Consider the following 16665-nt stretch of genomic DNA (forward strand, 5'->3'; position numbering starts at 1 on the left):
CGGGCTGCAGCCATCTGCAATGAAGGAACTTCACTCCCTCTCAAGTTCTCTCCAGTAAGTTCTTGAGTCCCCAGAAGACTCCCCAGTGTGGTCAGCAAGTTGATTCTCTGCCATTTTCTTCTCTCTCATTAGGCTCTGTATTGGTGAGGAGAGCCCCCTTTCTGCACACACAGAGAGTGGTACTTCCTGTCTTGGCCATCCAGCAAGGCAGCTGAAAAATAGTCAATATTGAGGTCAAGGATCAACTCTCACCCTCTTAAGGCTTGAGTCCAGGGAGCTGAGGTCACCTGTGCCCCATTCAAGGGCACGAGGAGCTGCATCTGCTTCTTTATCTTCATAGCTCTGCATCTGCTTCTTTATCTTCATAGCTCTGCATCTGCTTCTTTATCTTCATAGCTCCACTTATAGGGCCCTTGTTTTATTTCAGGCGTTATGCTGGGCATTTTACACCCATTCTCATATGTAATCCTCACAGCAACCTGAGGAATGGAGATGGTCACCATATCCCCATTGAACAGATGAGAAAACTGAAGCTCAGAAAGTTCAATGACTGGGTCAAGGCTCCACGGTTACTATGTGACAACAGGATTCCAAGACGTGCTTAAAGCACTGCCCATGAATTTGGTGGATGGACAAGTTAACAGGAGGGGGACGAAGAAGGGACATTTGGGACTATAGGACGTTGAAACGATCACTTCGGAAGCTGCTCCGGGGTACAACTGGGCGCGGTCCCAGGTGGCGGAGCCGGAACCGCCGTGTGCCAGGCGGCGATCCCTGCGGCCACGGGATTTTCCGCGCAGGGACCGGGGCTTGCCAGGTGGGGGCGGCTGGTGGGGCGGGGCTTCCCCGGGCCCACCCCTCGCCCAGGTGAGGCGGGAGACCGGCGCGACCGGATGATGCGCCCCCGCAGTGCTCCAGGGGTGTAGGGTGCCTGGCTGTCGGGTTGTCGGGCCGGGCCTGCTTGGCGCCCCGGGACTGGCCCGGCCGGCTGGGCCTTCGGTGGGGGTGGAGGAGGAGGGTGCCGCGCCCTGCCCGGCCCAGGTGTCGTCTCCGGGGGTGGAGTTTGGGAACCGGGCTGCGGGAGAGTCTCGGCCAGACCGGCTGGCTGGCGGGCGTCGAGGGACGCGGGAGCGGAGGGACCAGGCACAGGCAGCGGCTCAGGAAACGGAGCGAGCAGGTGAGGGCGCGGGGCCGTCGGCATGTTCTCGCGAAACCACCGGAGCCGGGTCACCGTGGCCAGGGGCTCCGCCCTGGAGATGGAGTTCAAACGCGGCCGCTTCCGACTCAGCCTCTTCAGCGACCCGCCGGAGGTGAGACCCGCGCCCCTGCCTTCCGCGTCCCCAGGCCCGCAGTCCCGGCCGCCCGCCCCCGCCCCCGCCCCCGCAGGCGCCCACGCCGGGGCGCGCAGAAGCAGCGGTGCAGGGGGCGGCCCGCCCCGTCGCTGCCGACTTCAGGAGGGAGGCGCGGACCGTCTGAAAGTTAACCGGACCCGTGCCACCGCAGACACTCCCTGACCAGTTGGCATGACTTGCCTCTGCCCGGAAAAACTCCGGGTTGGCTTCAGTTTAAGGGTCCGTGGGCTTGATTCCCCAAATATGCCCGGCCCCGGCCCCTCCTGAGCATCCCCGGCAAACGGCGGTGGGCAGGTAGGCGCGCCCCAAGCCTCTCGGGCTAGGTTTGGGCGCTCGCTTCATCCCCGGCCGCCAGCCCCATCCCACAACCTGTCTCCACCGCCTGGGACAGCCTTCATCACCAACTCGACTTCTAGGCCACGTCTGACCACTTCGCCGAAGCCTCCCCAATGGCTCGTCTGTGCCCCTGAGGGCTGGGAGAGTGTGGGGGGGCGGGGGGGCTTTTGATGATTTGGGTTATTTACCACACGAAACTGTAGTGCAGCCTCTGGTCTGACAACTTCCTCCCGCGGCGCCCCGCTCAAGCCCTGGCGCGGGTCCGAGCCCTACCTGTTACCCGAGCTGCTGAAAGGCCTGGGCCTGAGCTAGGAGTGAGAGGGCGAGCAGCGACCGCAAAGAGGCTGTCCCCGAGGTCAGGTCTCCTTCCCTGTTGGGTCTGGAAAGGGTTAAGTGAGGGGGCCTCCCCCCGCCCACCCCGTCCCTCCGGGCTGGGATTCCAGGCCTGGCTTCTGCCCTTTCCCCCCAGCCTGCGCAGAACAAAGGCCCTTTCACAGCCACGTCCCAGTGTCCCGGGCCTTTTCTGACTCCGAAGCTAGTGGACCTGGGGGAGAGGGGCTTAGTCGGGGCCCTTACGGGCCACCCCGCGTGGGGCCAGCGTGGGGAAGGGAGCCGCGAGGCCCGGGGACCGGGAGGAGGGGCCTGTGGGCTGGGGCCGCCCCCGGGATAAGTCGGGCCTTCGGGGCCGGGCCGGAGCGGAGGAACCGGGGCGGAGTCGCAGGGCCCGCCGGCCGCCGAGGGGAGTGTGACTCTGTGGGCCCGGGTTGGAGGGGGGGGGCGGGGGTGGCGAAGCTGCAGCTGACTGGGAATCGGGGCTGGTTTCCTGTCTGGAAGGGAAGGGGCCCGCATAGGGGAGCGGGGGCAGCAGCAGACAGGCACACCCCAGCCTTTCTCCCTCCCACCGCTCCCTTCTGCTGGAAAAGCGAGGTAATTGTGAACCCAGGGTGGGGCGGGCTGGATACGGGCCCCAAGTTGTAAGAGGTGGCCCTGGGGGTTGGGCTGAATTTACCCCTTTGTCCCGCTCCCTGGGCTCACTCTCCCCCCTGGTCCCCACCTACACCCCTCTTTCTGAGAGTGAGAACCCCTCCGAAAGCGCCGACCTCCTGCCAAACCCCACAACTCTGTAAAACCTGCAAGAGGCGGCCCCTCCCTGCCCCCTTCCAGCTGTGCCTGCCCCTCACGCCCTACCGGCACACAGATTCTCTGTCCTCCAGGCCAGGGGTGTGGGCGGGGGCTGGGGAGGGGCCAGAGTCGGAATGAAAGGGCCTTTTTCTTCCACAGCTGGGAGAACAGCTGCCACCAAAGCAAGACTGGACACTCTGTGCCCAGAGCCCCCTCTGCAGCTGGCCTCCCTTCCTGGGACCCTGCTCCTTCTCACCTCGCTTTCCTTTCCTCCCATGCCCGGCTCCCACCAGGGCCCCGGAACAGTGGTAGGCAAGGAAGGTTTGTCACAGCAGCCAGAGGGGTGTAACAAGAGTGCAGAGGGACAGGGGCACCTCTGTCCTCTGCCCACCTCTGTCAAGACCAGGGGAGCAGCGGGAGGAGGAACTGTGGAGCAGCGAGGTGCCTGTCCAGCACCCCCCCTTCTGGAGGGGTCCACAAGGGAAGGGGCTCTGGGGGCACAAAGATGCAGGACAGATTGCACATCCTGGAGGACCTGAATATGCTCTACATTCGGCAGATGGCACTCAGCCTGGAGGTAACGCCCCCAACCCCAGAGTGTACCTCCTCTGCATGCAACCCAGCCTCAGTTCATGCCCTGTGCATCCCTGCCTCAGCTGAGGAGGGGGAGGGAGGGGGCTGCTCCACACCAGTAGAGGGACAGGTGGTTCAGTATGCTTTGCGCTAAATGCCCTGTGTGGATCTACGCTCAATTCTGCCAATCAGAGCATTGTGTTGTCAAAAGGGTCTTTACACCTATTTCTGAAAGCTCTGTGGCTGGGTGTGGATGTGTGTTTTGGGCCCAAGAGGTACTTTTAGGTGTGGGAAGAGAGGACTTCACTGTAAGAGAGGTTTGCAGGAAGGATGTGGCTTTGCTAGAAAAGGGGAATGGGACTCTGTGACAGGATGGAAGGATCTGATGGTCCTGGAGATGGCAGGGAGCTGTTTATTCATCCATTTATTTATTTATTTTAAGATTTTATTTATTTACTCATGGGAGACACAGAGAGGCAGAGACATAGGCAGAGGGAGAAGTAGGGTCCCCGTGGGGAGCCTGATGCAGAACTCAATCCCGGGATCACGCCCTGAGCCAAAGGCAGATGCTCAACTACTGAGCCACCTGGGTGCTCCTCATCTATTTACTCTTAAACACTTTCACTGGACAGCCTCCATATGCCAGGCTCCTTTCCAGACCATGGGATACCTCAGTGAACCAGACAGGAAAGGCCCGTTCAACTGGGGGTCACCATAAACACAAAAACACAGAAATCATCTCATAGGGAAATATGATAAGAACAGGTATCTAATATGCACTGGGTCAGGAAGGCAGGATTCAGCGTGGAGGTCAAAGAAGGTCACTGGGATGAGATCATTAGCTGAGACCAGAAAGATATGAAGATATGTGAAGACTGGAGGAAGGGCTTTCCAGCTGGAGGGCACAGCAAGGGCAGAGACTCTTGAGGGAAGATGTGTCCCAGTGCCAGTGTGGCTGGAGCATAGGCGTTGGGGCAGAGATCATGAGCAGAGTTCAGATTAAGGCCCCACAAAGGCCTTTTACTGTAGGTGTGATGTTGGCCCATGCAAGGCTTTTAAGCAGGGGCCTGACTCCTCTAGTGTTTTAACATACTGGCTTTTGTGGGGAATAGGCTAGGCAGGGGTGGGGCGGGGGTAGGAGAGTTGACCTGAGAAATGCCAGAAGACCACCAGATGGGAAGTTGTTACAGCCTTAGGGGACTGAGCCTGGTGATGTGGGTGAAAGTGCTCTTGGTGGAAACAGAGAAGGGTGGGTTTCAAATGATGGTGGGAGATCTGGCCTGGCTTGGTAATGGATTGGATGAGTGGACTGGACACAGATGGATTTGCCTCCTGGCAAAGAGGGAGCTCTGGGATGATTCCCAGGTGCATGGTTAAGCAGCTGGGTATTGTGGCCATTTACTGAGATGGGGGAGGTGAAGGAAGCTATGGAAGTGACCACCTGGACAAGGCAAGAGTTTGCTGCTGAGGAAGGTCAGAGGCAGGACTGTAAAGAGTCTAGAACAGGAATGGCAGTTAATTACAGGTGTTGCTCCTCTTAGTGCTGGCCCCCACTCCCTGCACCATAGCAGACACTGCTCATCAATCAGGGCCCCCCTGACCAGAAAGCCCAGAGGTGGTCTCACAATCTTTCTCAGCACATCTTTGGCACAAATTGTGAGGGCTGTTTCCTTCACAGGGGTGCCAGGCAGAGGCAGGAGTCCCAGCCTGGTTTTGGACTCCATCAGGAGGAGACACCTTTATCTAAATTTACCTGGAGGGGGATCCCTGGGTGGTGCAGCGGTTTAGCGCCTGCCTTTGGCCCAGGGCGCGATCCTAGAGACCCGGGATTGAATCCCACGTCGGGCTCCCGGTACATGGAGCCTGCTTCTCCCTCTGCCTGTGTCTCTGCCTCTCTCTCTCTGTGACTATCATAAATAATTTAAAAATATAATAAATAAATAAATAAATAAATAAATAAATAAATAAATAAATAATAAATTTACCTGGAGGGGGTTACCTTTTTCTAATATCCAGAAAGGTGCTCAATCAGCCTGTTGGGACTCTTGATACTAGCTATTGTCCTCTATTTGCACACGGGATAAAACCTAACTCCTTTGCACTGTCCATGTTACCAGTTACATGTGGCTACTTAAATGTATAATTTAGTTAATTAAAATGAAATAAACATTTCCTTGGTTGCTCTAGTCACATTTCAAGATTGCTACATAACATTTTTCTCATTGCAGGAGATATTATTGAACAGAGCTAGGTATTTATTTTTTTGTTTTGTAAATATTTTATTTATTTATTCATGAGAGACACACAGAGAGGCAGAGACAGAGACATAGGCAGAGGGAGGAGCAGTCTCCATGCAGGGAGCCCAATGCGGGACTCGATCCCATGACCCTGGGATCATGCCCTGAGCCAAAGGCAGACGCTTGGCAGTTGGGTTGAATGTCTGCCTTTGGGGTCCTGGAATAGAGTCCTGCATCAGGCTCCCTTCATGGAGCCTGCTTCTCCCTCTGCCTATGTCTCTGCCTCTCTGTGTGTGTGTCTCTCATGAATAAATAAATAAATTCTTTAAAAAAAATTTTTAATTTTGCATCCTCTCTGCTCTCTTGTGCCCCCTCCCCCTGCCCCATGTAGTCTTTCTTCATGAGAGGTCTTTCTAAGTTCTGGGACAGAGGACGGGGCTTAGATTTCACTTTGGTCATTCTCCTTCAGCTAAGGCTGAGGGTGCTGTGTTCTTTCTCCACCAAACTCAGCATTCCCATCCCCCCCCCCCACTCCCCACTCAAAAGAGAGATCTCTTGATATTTCAGAGATTGGCAAGAGAGGGGGTTGTGGCAGAGTAAATCCACAAAGACTTTGTGGAGGAAGCAACTTAAACTGCAAGTGAAGGGAAGGTAGGAGTGAGAGAAAGGTTGTTTTTAAATATGCTGGGCCAAGGTAGGGAATTAGACTTTCTCACTTAATTCTCAAACAATACTATGAAGGAGGTGGGACACTCCCCAGTTTACAAATAGTCACCAGAGGCTAAGTTCTCACAGCTATTCAAATTCCCAAACCAGGATTTAGATTTAGCCCCAGTGGAGATTCTGAAGGGAACAGAGGTGATGAGAAGCAGGGCAGTAAGTCAGGGACAGAAAAAAATAGGAAGGAGGGACAGGAAAAGATGTCCACAGAGGGCCTAATGTGTGCTGGACTTCTGCCCATGACTCATCCTCCTTCAGCCCCTTGGGCCTTGACCCAGGTCCTGCTGAAATCCAACTTTGGGCTCTTTCCCAAGAGAGCCTGGTGAAAACGCTGCTTCCTTGGGGAGAAAGGATGTGTGAGTGGGGAGAGGGGGACAAGAAGCTTTCCCTGGGGTGACAAGATGGGGACAAAGCACAGGGATGTAGAAACAGCACCAAGATTCCTGAGATGCTCTGCCCAAGGGGTGGGAGCCAGGATTTCTAGGGCCCTCTCCTCCTTGAAGCTTTGGGAGAGTGGATTTGGGGCCAGAGTGGGTGAGGGGCGGTAGCAGGGGTGTCAGGCTCATTCAGGCCGAATCCAGACTTTTCTACTGCCCCAGTTTTTCCAATTTACATACTATCCTTCCTCCCCCATGCTCCTGGGCAAAGGGTCACCTTGGAGGGCAACAGCAGCGCAGAAGGAGCCTCTGGCCTCTGCAGCTCTAGCAGCACCAAGGCCAAAACCCTTTCCAGGCCGATGTGGGAGCTCCAGGCGGCAATGTTGCACATGGCTGGGTGGCTGGGTCTCCTCTCATGGTTGCGCTGCCCCCAGCTGGAGCGGGAGCCCAGAGCCTAGCCCCGCCAGGCACAGGGAGGGACCGCCTGCACCCGGGAGCCGGGAGCCGGGAGCCCCTCGACTGCTCTCGCGGCAGTTGGGAGCTGATGTCACTAGCGCCCAGAGCGCCACGGGCGGGGACACTTGCAACTCCCGGACCCAGCGCGCTGCCAGCGTTGGTACCTCAAGAGCAATGGACAGGGCTAGGGAAAGATCTGTGAGTGCTGGGGCCCGGAGAGAGACTAGCCAGGAGGGGGCTTAGGCACGCTTCTGTCCCCACCGTCCCCACCTTCTCTCCTCTGTGGTGTTTGTGGCAGAAACTGGATGCAGAACGGGATGGGGGTTGGCAAGCAGGAAAGCTTAGCAAAGGTGGAATCCTGATGTAGACAGACATAGAGTGGCTGGGGGGGGGCGGTTTGCTGTGGGAGCTATGTAGTCTGGGAGGGCTTCCTAGAGGGGGGGCATTAGGACCTGGATGGCCTATTTTTGAAGGGTTAGGAAGGGAAACTGTGGGAGAGGGGTAAAGAAAGTCAGTCCTAGCCCAGTGGTGGCCCAGGAAATAAATTGTGAATGGAGAATGTGCAGGGAGGCTGGAAAAAGCTTTTGAAAGCAGGAATATGGGATGTTCAGATCTTGGAGACTTGAAGGCTGGAGTCACCAGGGACAGAAGCAAGTGCACAATGTGAGAGCTGGTGTGAGGGAGAAGACGGGTTTTGGGTGATCACATTCACTCCCCTCTTCCAGCTTGGTGCCATCACTTGGCTTCCTCTCAGATTAATCTTATACTGTAATGCAGCTTGTCTTCCACCTTCTTTCTGAAGCCTTCCCCATCATGTTAGCCAGAAGCAAAAAGGGTCTGTCTCCTGGAGTGTGTTTATGCCATGACATGGCACTTATGATACAGCCATTGATGTCTGCATCTCTCACTGTCCAGCTGGATTTTAAATCCCTTGAGCAGCACAGAGGTGCTCCAGAGTTTGTTGGGTGAATGCTATTTTCTGCCAAAGTGGCATCATTTAAAAAGCATTCTCACCATTCATGTATACTGTGTGCTGGGCATTGTGCTAGGTGCTTTTTACATTCCTGACTTACTGAATGAATCCTCACAACCCTGGGATGTGGGGGCTATTTCCAACTGCATTTTATAGATGATGAATCCAAGTCTTAGGAAGGTTGAGCTCATTTTAAATCAGTTCTTTCCAGCTTCTCAAGACTGACAGGACTAACGCAGACCCGGGTTTGTCTTATGTCAAACTGATGCTCTTCCCCTCCACTGTCTGCCAAGACCTCCAGGGCTCTTTCTGAGTAAATGTTCCTCAGAATCCTGGTGCCTCTCTCAGTGCCTAAACCACCGCCCCATCCTTATGCACAGCCTATTTAGCCCCTCACTCCTGACCTGCTTTACCTGCCTTCCCATCCCTAATCCTTGCCACTGTCCTCAACCTCCCAAGATCAGAGAGCCAGTAGGTGGTGGATCCCCTAATTTGGAGTGTGTACAGGGTTCTGAGAAGCATGGGTGAATGCTATAGGTGGTATGCTCCTTCTCCATAGATCTCTTGCCAGCTAGATGTCCCCCCCATCATATGAGTCTTTGGAGTAAACTAGGATGGTCTTTACTATCTTGTTCATTTTCTTTAGTTGGTAGTTCTCAGCCCTGCCTACACCTCAGAAGCACTTGGGGAATTTTCAAAAAACCACCCACGTTCCACTCTTAGAGATTCTTACTCTGCAAGTCTGAAGTAGAGCCTGGTAATGTGTGTGTGTGTCTGTGTGTGTTTAACTGAAAAGATTTAATATTTTAAAAAGGTAACACAAGAGGTGCCTGAGTGGCTCAGTTGGTTAAGCGTCTGACTTTTGATTCTGCCTCGGGTCATGCTCTCAGGGTTGTAAGATTAATCTTACATTTTACAGATTAAGATTAAGCTCCACATCAGTCCTGTTGGGCATGAGCCTGCTTGAGATTCTCCCCTTCTTCCTCATAAAACAAAACAAAATCACAATTTCCAATTGTACAGTAGTAAAGAAGGATATATATTTTTTTAAAAAAGTAGCATAAATCTATTTTCCATTCCTGGCACCCAGGCCCATATATATATATATATATATATATATCACTTGATTTTCTGACCGACCTAGTACTATATATATATATATATATATATATATATATATATATATATATGAGAGTAGAACAGTATTACAGCATGCTACGATTTGTACACTATATATATATTTTTTTTTTTTTTGAGGGAGAGTAAGTATGCATGCATGTGTAAGCATGAGCAGGGGGAGGGGCAAAGGGAGAAGGATAATCCTAAGCAGACTCCTTGGGGAGTGCAGAGCCTGATTCGGGGCTCGGTCTCAGAACCCTGAGATCATGACCTGAGCCGGAATCAAGATTTGGATGCTTAACTGAATGAAACACCCAGGCACCCCTCATTTCATATATTTTGAAGATTATTTCATATCTGCATATATATGTCTACCTCACTCTTTAATGTTTGCAATATTCCATATTCCATGGAAATGCTGGAACTTGTTTAACCAATGCTTGAGTGAACTTTTAATGTTGGTGTTTTAAAACAATGTTGCAATGAATATGGCTTTGCTCACATGTTTAACTGTATTTGTGGGATAAACTCCTAGATATTTAATAGCTGGACCAGAGGATATGTGAATTTCTAGTTTTCATAGATTTTTCCAAATTGTGCTCCAAAGAGGCTGAAGGAATTTAAGCTCCTACCATCAACTGCACGAGGACAAAGCTTCTCTGGTTATTGGGCAGCTGAGGTTGAGTTGCCTGAAATATAAGTTTCTTGTCAGTTTCTCCTGGGCCACAGCCCACTGGGGACTGGAGGGTGCTTCAGCCTGTCCCCAACTGACATTTCCTTCTTATCCTTTTCCCCACTCTGTCTAGGACACAGAGTTGCAGAGAAAGCTAGACCATGAGATCCGGATGAGGGAAGGGGCCTGCAAGCTGCTGGCGGCCTGCTCCCAGCGAGAACAGGCCCTAGAGGCCACCAAGAGCCTGCTGGTGTGCAATAGCCGCATCCTTAGCTACATGGGCGAGCTGCAGCGGCGGAAAGAAGCACAGGTGCTGGAGAAGACAGGCCGGCGGTGAGCAAGGGGGACACAAGGCCTTATGGCGGGTAGTGGTGCAGGGTGTGTATGTTCTTTGTATGGGTCACCCTGAAGGTGAATTCCCCGTGAAGCCCTGTCAAATGCCTGGGAGACCCATTGGCATTTTATTACCACAGTGTGCTGCCCACAGGTGCACTAGTGAGTAGCTAGGACTGGACTCAGGAGAGCCAGGTATCTGGTAAAAGGCTGTGAGGCTGAGGGGTTATAATATAAAAGTGCTAATTTGCTACACTCAGCTTGTGATCTGATGAGGCTGCCTGGCTGGCTTCTGGAAAGCTAATCTTCTAAAAGTCAGTTCACCAGATGGCCAATTTACCACCAACTGACAATAGTGTACCTGAGGCTCACTTCACACATGAGCAGTGCTTGAGAGAGGAAATAATTAAAAATATTTAAGGGAATGCCTACCCATTCACATAAATTAGATTATGTATTTTAAAAGGGGTCAGCTTCTGGATATGAAACACCAGCTACACTGACATTTGATGCTGCCAATCTGACAGCTGCAGGGAAATGGTTGAGGTGATGCTCTGGTGAAACTAAAATGTTGGAGAGAATGAATACCAGGCAAGTTGATCATTCTGAGAATTGGCCACTTTTGGTAAACTGGTCATTTCGAAAACTGGCTTCTGGCAAAACAAGCCTGCTTGGCCCCACAAAGCTGGATGGAAAGAAGGTTCTAGCTACTCACTGGTATGATCCCCTCCCAGCTGAGCCATGAAGGCTGCCACCAGAAGTTGCCAGGAGCCCTCCAGAGCTCACTCATGAAGCCCCCAGGGGACGATAGATAAGCAACTCTGTGGCTTCCCCGTAAAGCAAATGGGCAGGCAGACAAGGGGCAGTTCCTAATGTGAATTTGCTGTCTCCCAAGAGGCAGCCATCATCAAGCTTTACCCTGTCCAAGTCCCCGCACAGCCTAGGCAGTGTGATTTGAGATACACCCCAAATCACTGACAACTAAATGCATTGCCAAAAGTGTTGCATCATTTTTAAGGCCCTACTAAGTTGCTAATGGCTAAACTGGCTGTCACCTTAGGAGAGATGCATGCTCAGTGAGTCCTGCTGGTGGGTGGGGAGGGGGGAAAGGCCCCGGTGTGGGGGCTGAGGAACTTGGCTACTGGGAAGGCTCAACCTATCTGGGGATGGTAGAGGAGAAATCAGAACTGAGGGGGAGGAAGAGAGAGGTGTGTGGCAAATGGAATATATATTTTTTACTTAGCTTCTTGATTTTCTGACTGACCTAGTACCCTCCTATATCAAAGAAGTGATAGGATGGTGAAGAACAGCCTTTCCTATTGTTAGAAAGAATGCCTGCAAACTCCTCCAAGCCTGGGGTTTAATGGAGAAGAGCCCTTGAAAAGGAGTCTCTCTGTAGGCACCTGTTCCCTCAAGCCTTGCTGTGTGCCTGGCAGGAGTCTGGGGGAGATGGTCAGAGAGGGTGCTTGGTGGGGGAGGGGGCTGGAGTTTGTGCTGCATGTGAGCTAATGTGCCTCTAGTGTCTCCAAGCCCAGCGGACCCCTGGGTCCAATTGACCGCTCTAACTGCCCTCCAGCCCTGCTGTCAGCCTGGCTGGGGACCTGGGGGGCTAGGTCCTGGGCTGGAGGCATCCTAGAGCCCCTGGGAACCAGACTGGTGGGGGAGAAACAAGGTCTAAAGGTCAGGCCAGGATGCTGTGATTTGCCCACAGGCCTTCTGACAGTGGGCCGCCTGCTGAACGCTCGCCTTGCCGAGGCCGGGTCTGCATCTCTGGTAAGAAGCATTCCGCCCTCACCCCCTCAAGCTGCTGGCACTCCTTGCCCCATCACAAGATCTCCTGCCCTGTCTCAACATCTCTTCCTGCCCCTCTGCCCCTCAGACCTCCGGATTCCACTCATGTGGAAGGACACAGAATATTTCAAGAACAAAGGCGGTGAGTTCCACACATGCTGGAACAGAGAGGCTGGAGGTTCTTGTGGGGCACTGCCCTGAGGTTGGAGGTTCTTGTGAGGCACGGTCTTTACCAGCTTGGGCCTCTGTCCCCAGACTTGCACCGCTGGGCTGTGTTCCTGCTGCTGCAGCTAGGGGAACACATTCAGGACACAGAAATGATCCTGGTGGACAGAACCCTTACAGACATCTCCTTTCAGAACAACGTGATCTTGTGAGTACCTTGTCCCTGTGGCTCCCTCCATTTTCCTCTCTGCTCCAATCCTTGGATGCCAGCTGCAGGGAAGGAAGGTGGGCCTCACCTGGCGCGGAGCTGTCCTGTGCTTGCATCCATTGCAGCTGTCCTGTGCTTGGACCACATCCATCCTCCACCCCTGCCCACCCTCTCACGCCTCCCTGGGCTTCCCCAGGACCATCGTCCTCTCTTCCTCCCACACTCCTATAGCACCGAGGCAGGGCCAGACTTTGAACTGCGACTGGAGCTGTATGGGGCCTGCATGGAAGAGGAGGGGGCCCTGGCTGGAGCCCCCAAGAGGCTTGCCACCAAACTCAGCAGCTCCCTAGGCCGCTCCTCAGGGAGGCGTGTCCGGGCATCGCTGGAGAGTGCTGGAGGTTCAGGAAGCAGTCCCATTTTGCTTCCCACCCCAGCTGTGGGGTAAGGTCCTACACCCCCCCACTGCCCTTAGCTGCATATATCCTGGCCAAGGGGGAATGGGCTCTGAGCTGTGCTGAGCATGCAGAACCTATTTTGCATTGCTACCACAGTGCACAGACCTACATGATCAAGCAGTAGCCCACACAGCTGGGAAGCACTCTGGCCTATGCCCTGGAGCTGGGCCCAAGTCAACTGAGAAGACCAGTGGGAATGCAGGGAGAGCTAAGCTCCGGGGTTTTCAGTTTTTTTGCAGTGGCAAATGCATCTTATGTGGAGAGAACAGAGTGCTCTGGTTGGACCAAAGTAGCCCCGGTCCTGCAGGGTTGCCTACTGGTGCCTGGAAGCACCGATGGAAACACTGGGTCTCTGAGCAGCAGTTTCAGAAGCTCTAGGGCAGTGATTTTGCTGCCTTTGGAGACAGCTATAGGTCAAATTCTGGCTGTACCACTTACCAGCTATAAAATACGAGCAAATTTCTTAACTTCTCCAAGCCTCAAGCTGTCTCATCTGTGAAGGAAACAATGCCACCAACATCCCAAGGTTGTTGTGGGAATACAGTGGGATAACATATCTAAAGTACAGGACGTGACACTTAGCAGGAGCTCGGTAAATGTTCTCAGCCTTGTGGGGGAGGCAAGCTAGTTTTCTGGGGGACAGCCTGAACAATGGGGGCAGATTTGCTCTGCCCTCAGAGCTTCTGCTGCCTGAGACAGCCATCACTGGGCTGAGGCCCATTTCTGTATCTGTCCTACAGTGGTCCTCGTTACCACCTGTTGGCTCACACCACACTCACCCTGGCAGCAGTGCAGGATGGGTTCCGCACGCACGACCTTACCCTCGCCAGCCATGGTGAGTATGTGTTGTTGAGGGCAGGGGACGCCAGACAGTGAGAATAGGGGCTACTGGATAGTCCCCTCTTGTTCCCCACCCTTACCCTGCACTTTCTGTCCCCCAGAGGAGAATCCCGCCTGGCTTCCCCTTTATGGTAGCGTGTGTTGTCGCCTGGTGGCTCAGCCTTTCTGCATGACTCAGCCTACCGCAAATGGTACCCTCAGGGTACAGGTGAGGGGCCCTGAGGTGTAGAAGGGAACATGGAGAAGGCAGAGGAGAGTTGGATCATCTGGGCACCGAAGGACTACAGAGAATTCAAGATCTGGGCGGAGGAAGGAGGGTTATGGCAAGAAGACAGGAGGATCAGACATGAGGGTGGGCAGAAAGGAGCAGATGCTCAATGGGGGAATGGGAAGAAGGGTGTTGGAGGGTGTGATTCCCCCAGGAAACCTTGAGTCATTTACGCAGCAAGCTGGGGAGCTGCAGGACTGGGCGCGAGTGCATGGAGTCCTGAAAGGCACAAACCTCTTCTGTTACCGGCAACCTGAAGACGCAGACACTGGGGAAGAGCCGTTGTTTACTATTGCCATCAACAAGGTGATGGGTCCCTTGGTGGTGAAACTACCAGGTGCCCAGGCCCAGGAGCATCTTCTTCAGGCCCCAGGAGGGTGGGTGCAGAGATGGAAGTCTAGCCTGCTGCTGCTCCTAACAGCACCACACCCAGCTTCAGGGCCAGGAATGTTCTCGCTGGCATCACTGGAAAAGGCTCTCCTACTCACCAGCGACAGCCCCACCAAGTCCCCGAGGGTCCCATGGCCAGTTTAGGATTTTCATCCCCTTTCTGTCCTTTCCCTCAGATTGCAGTCTGCACCTTCTCCCTTTCCTGGCTTTCTCTCCCAACCCAAATCCAGTGATCCCTCTTGATTTCTGACCTCTTCTGCTGGCTCTCCTGCCAACTTTTATGGAAGTACTGAGGGCCATTAGGCCTCAGCACTCCTGCTCATCTCTGTGCCTTCCCTGTCTCACTTAATCCCTCTGTTCCTGTCTCCTTCTGCTCCTCTTTCCTGAAGACGCTCTGTTTCATCCCAGTCCTTTCCTGCCATTCCTTCCTGCTCTGCTCAGTAGGAGGCAAATGAGAGACCCAACAAGCTCCTCCTTCTAAGGCAGGGATGACCAAACCTGCTTCAGGTCACTGCTGACTTCTGTGATCAGGATGAAGGTGGAAGCAGAGCCCTTTTTTCTCCTGCAGGAGACTCGAGTGCGGGCAGGGGAGCTGGAGCAGGCTGCAGGCCGGCCCTTCACCCTGAGCATCAGTAACCGGTATGGGGAGGACGAGGTGACACACACCCTTCAGACAGAGAGTCGGGGAGCCCTGCACAGCTGGATGGAAGCTCTGTGGCAGCTTTTCTTTGACATGAGTAAGAGGAGGGGGATGGTCTGAACCTTTGTGAGGGATGGGGTTTATTTTTAGCAAAGGCCTCTGTTTTCAGAAAGCATGGAAGGGAAATGTTGCAGGGGAGAGGAGGGCCTGGCCCTCTCGGTCTTCCTCCTCCCTCCCCAATCATTGCTCTCCCTTCAGGCCAGTGGAAGCAGTGCTGTGATGAGATCATGAAGATTGAAACCCCTGTTCCCCGGAAACCATCCCAAGTACTGGCCAAGCAGGGATCCTTGTACCATGAGATGGGTGAGTGAAAGAACACTTCAGGAACCTGATGGGAAGTGGGGTGGGGGCTTCAAGGTAGCCCAGATAATGGAAACAGAGAGAAAGCAATAGGCTGAGGCAGAGCTCTGGGGACCCAAGGCCCACTCAGTCCTGTTGCATTGGTTTCTCTTCTCCAGCTCTTCTTAGAGCTATCGCCACCACAGTTCCAGACAAACCCCCAAAGAGCCAGATTCATTTCATGGGTTTCTTTCCTAATTTCTTCTTCTCTGTTTCCCTTTCTGCATGCGGATTCCTGTCTCTTCCTCTGACCCTTCACTTGCCTGGCACTGCTTTCATTTTCCTCCTTTTCTTAATTTTTTTCATTCACTTCTGCCCACCCCTTCATCTCCATCCCCCTGCATCCCGGATCCTGTAGTCTTATCAGAGACTGTGGCCCCAGGGGGCCCAGGTGAGGGGCTTCTCCTGCAGGATAATACGATCTCAGCTGAGATCCGGGCTTTGCTTTCCTCCTATTACAGTGACAGGTGATGATCAGGGCTGGGTAGGCCTGGGGCCTAAGCTCTGACTAGCCCCCTCCCCTCAACCCCTTCCTGGTGTCACAGCTATTGAGCCGCTGGATGACATCGCAGCGGTGACAGACATCTTGGCCCAGCGGGAGGGCACAAGGCTGGAGACACCCCCACCCTGGCTAGCAATGTTTACAGAACAGCCTGCCCTGCCTAGCCCCTGCTCACCTGCCTCAGTGGCCCCAGCCCCAGCTCGGACCTACCCCATGCCCTGGGGGCGACCCCGAACATTCTCCCTGGACGCTGTCCCCCCAGACCACTCCCCTAGGGCTTCCCACGCGGTTGCCCCTCTCCCCCAGCAGCGATCCCCAAGGTCCAGAGGCCTCTTCAGCAAAGGCCCACCCCGCACTTGGCTCCAGTCACCAGTATGAGACAGAAAGGTGCTTGCAACAGGATCTGGCCAGAGGAAGAGAGGACCTACATGCAGTTGGGCTCTGGATGCGGCGCTGTCAGTAGCAGGTTGGCCAGCTTGGCCTCCCCTTCCTCTGCTGGACTGGGGGAGCAGAAGCCCCTCTTCAGCTGTGGTTGCCAAGGTGCTGAGGGGCTCATTCCGACTGGCTGGGACCCCCCCTTAAACCCTTCCTGGGAGAAAACTGGAACCAATCCTGCCCTACCTCCCTGCACTAACCAGCTTTGAGGATGGCACTGAAGAGCCTTGGGAGTCACCTCCCTTGTGACTCTCACAACAACCATTAAAAGTTATTTAACGGCAGCCCTCACCTGGTTCTT

The 16665-nt window shown here is 53.9% G+C and overlaps 1 protein-coding gene across 5 annotated transcripts; it reads left to right on the forward strand.

Annotated features, from left to right (window-relative positions):
• Positions 1-902: 902 nt before the first annotated feature.
• Positions 903-16648, forward strand: RTKN (rhotekin). 5 transcript variants are annotated; one of them, XM_055312341.1, is made up of 13 exons: positions 2479-2615; positions 2970-3387; positions 10072-10271; positions 11983-12044; positions 12151-12204; positions 12318-12435; positions 12667-12876; positions 13631-13725; positions 13832-13938; positions 14176-14304; positions 14957-15125; positions 15287-15391; positions 15973-16453. In XM_055312341.1, exons 2-13 carry the CDS (start codon positions 3316-3318, stop codon positions 16305-16307), a joined length of 1656 nt encoding a protein of 551 aa, XP_055168316.1. In that variant the 5' UTR covers positions 2479-2615; positions 2970-3315; the 3' UTR covers positions 16308-16453. The 5 variants fall into 5 exon arrangements, with proteins under 5 accessions (XP_055168315.1, XP_055168318.1, XP_055168314.1 ...); XM_055312340.1 differs by lacking the exons at positions 2479-2615; positions 2970-3387 and adding an exon at positions 903-1310 and having other exon boundaries at positions 16239-16648; XM_055312339.1 differs by lacking the exons at positions 2479-2615; positions 2970-3387 and adding an exon at positions 904-1310.
• The last annotated feature ends 17 nt before the right edge of the window (positions 16649-16665 follow it).

This window comes from Nyctereutes procyonoides, unplaced genomic scaffold (assembly GCF_905146905.1).
Source record: "Nyctereutes procyonoides isolate TBG_1078 unplaced genomic scaffold, NYPRO_anot_genome, whole genome shotgun sequence".
In the NCBI taxonomy this organism is placed as follows: domain Eukaryota; kingdom Metazoa; phylum Chordata; class Mammalia; order Carnivora; family Canidae; genus Nyctereutes; species Nyctereutes procyonoides.

What these genes read in the sequence shown, in the direction of transcription:
- RTKN (XM_055312340.1), top strand. Translation starts at nt 1,200, where the DNA reads ATGTTCTCGCGAAACCACCGGAGCCGGGTCACCGTGGCCAGGGGCTCC. An exon ending in TCTTCAGCGACCCGCCGGAG is followed by an intron (nt 1,311 to 10,071) that starts GTGAGACCCGCG and finishes CACTCTGTCTAG; the next exon opens with GACACAGAGTTGCAGAGAAA. An exon ending in ATCCTTGTACCATGAGATGG is followed by an intron (nt 15,392 to 16,238) that starts GTGAGTGAAAGA and finishes CTCCCCCAGCAG; the next exon opens with CGATCCCCAAGGTCCAGAGG.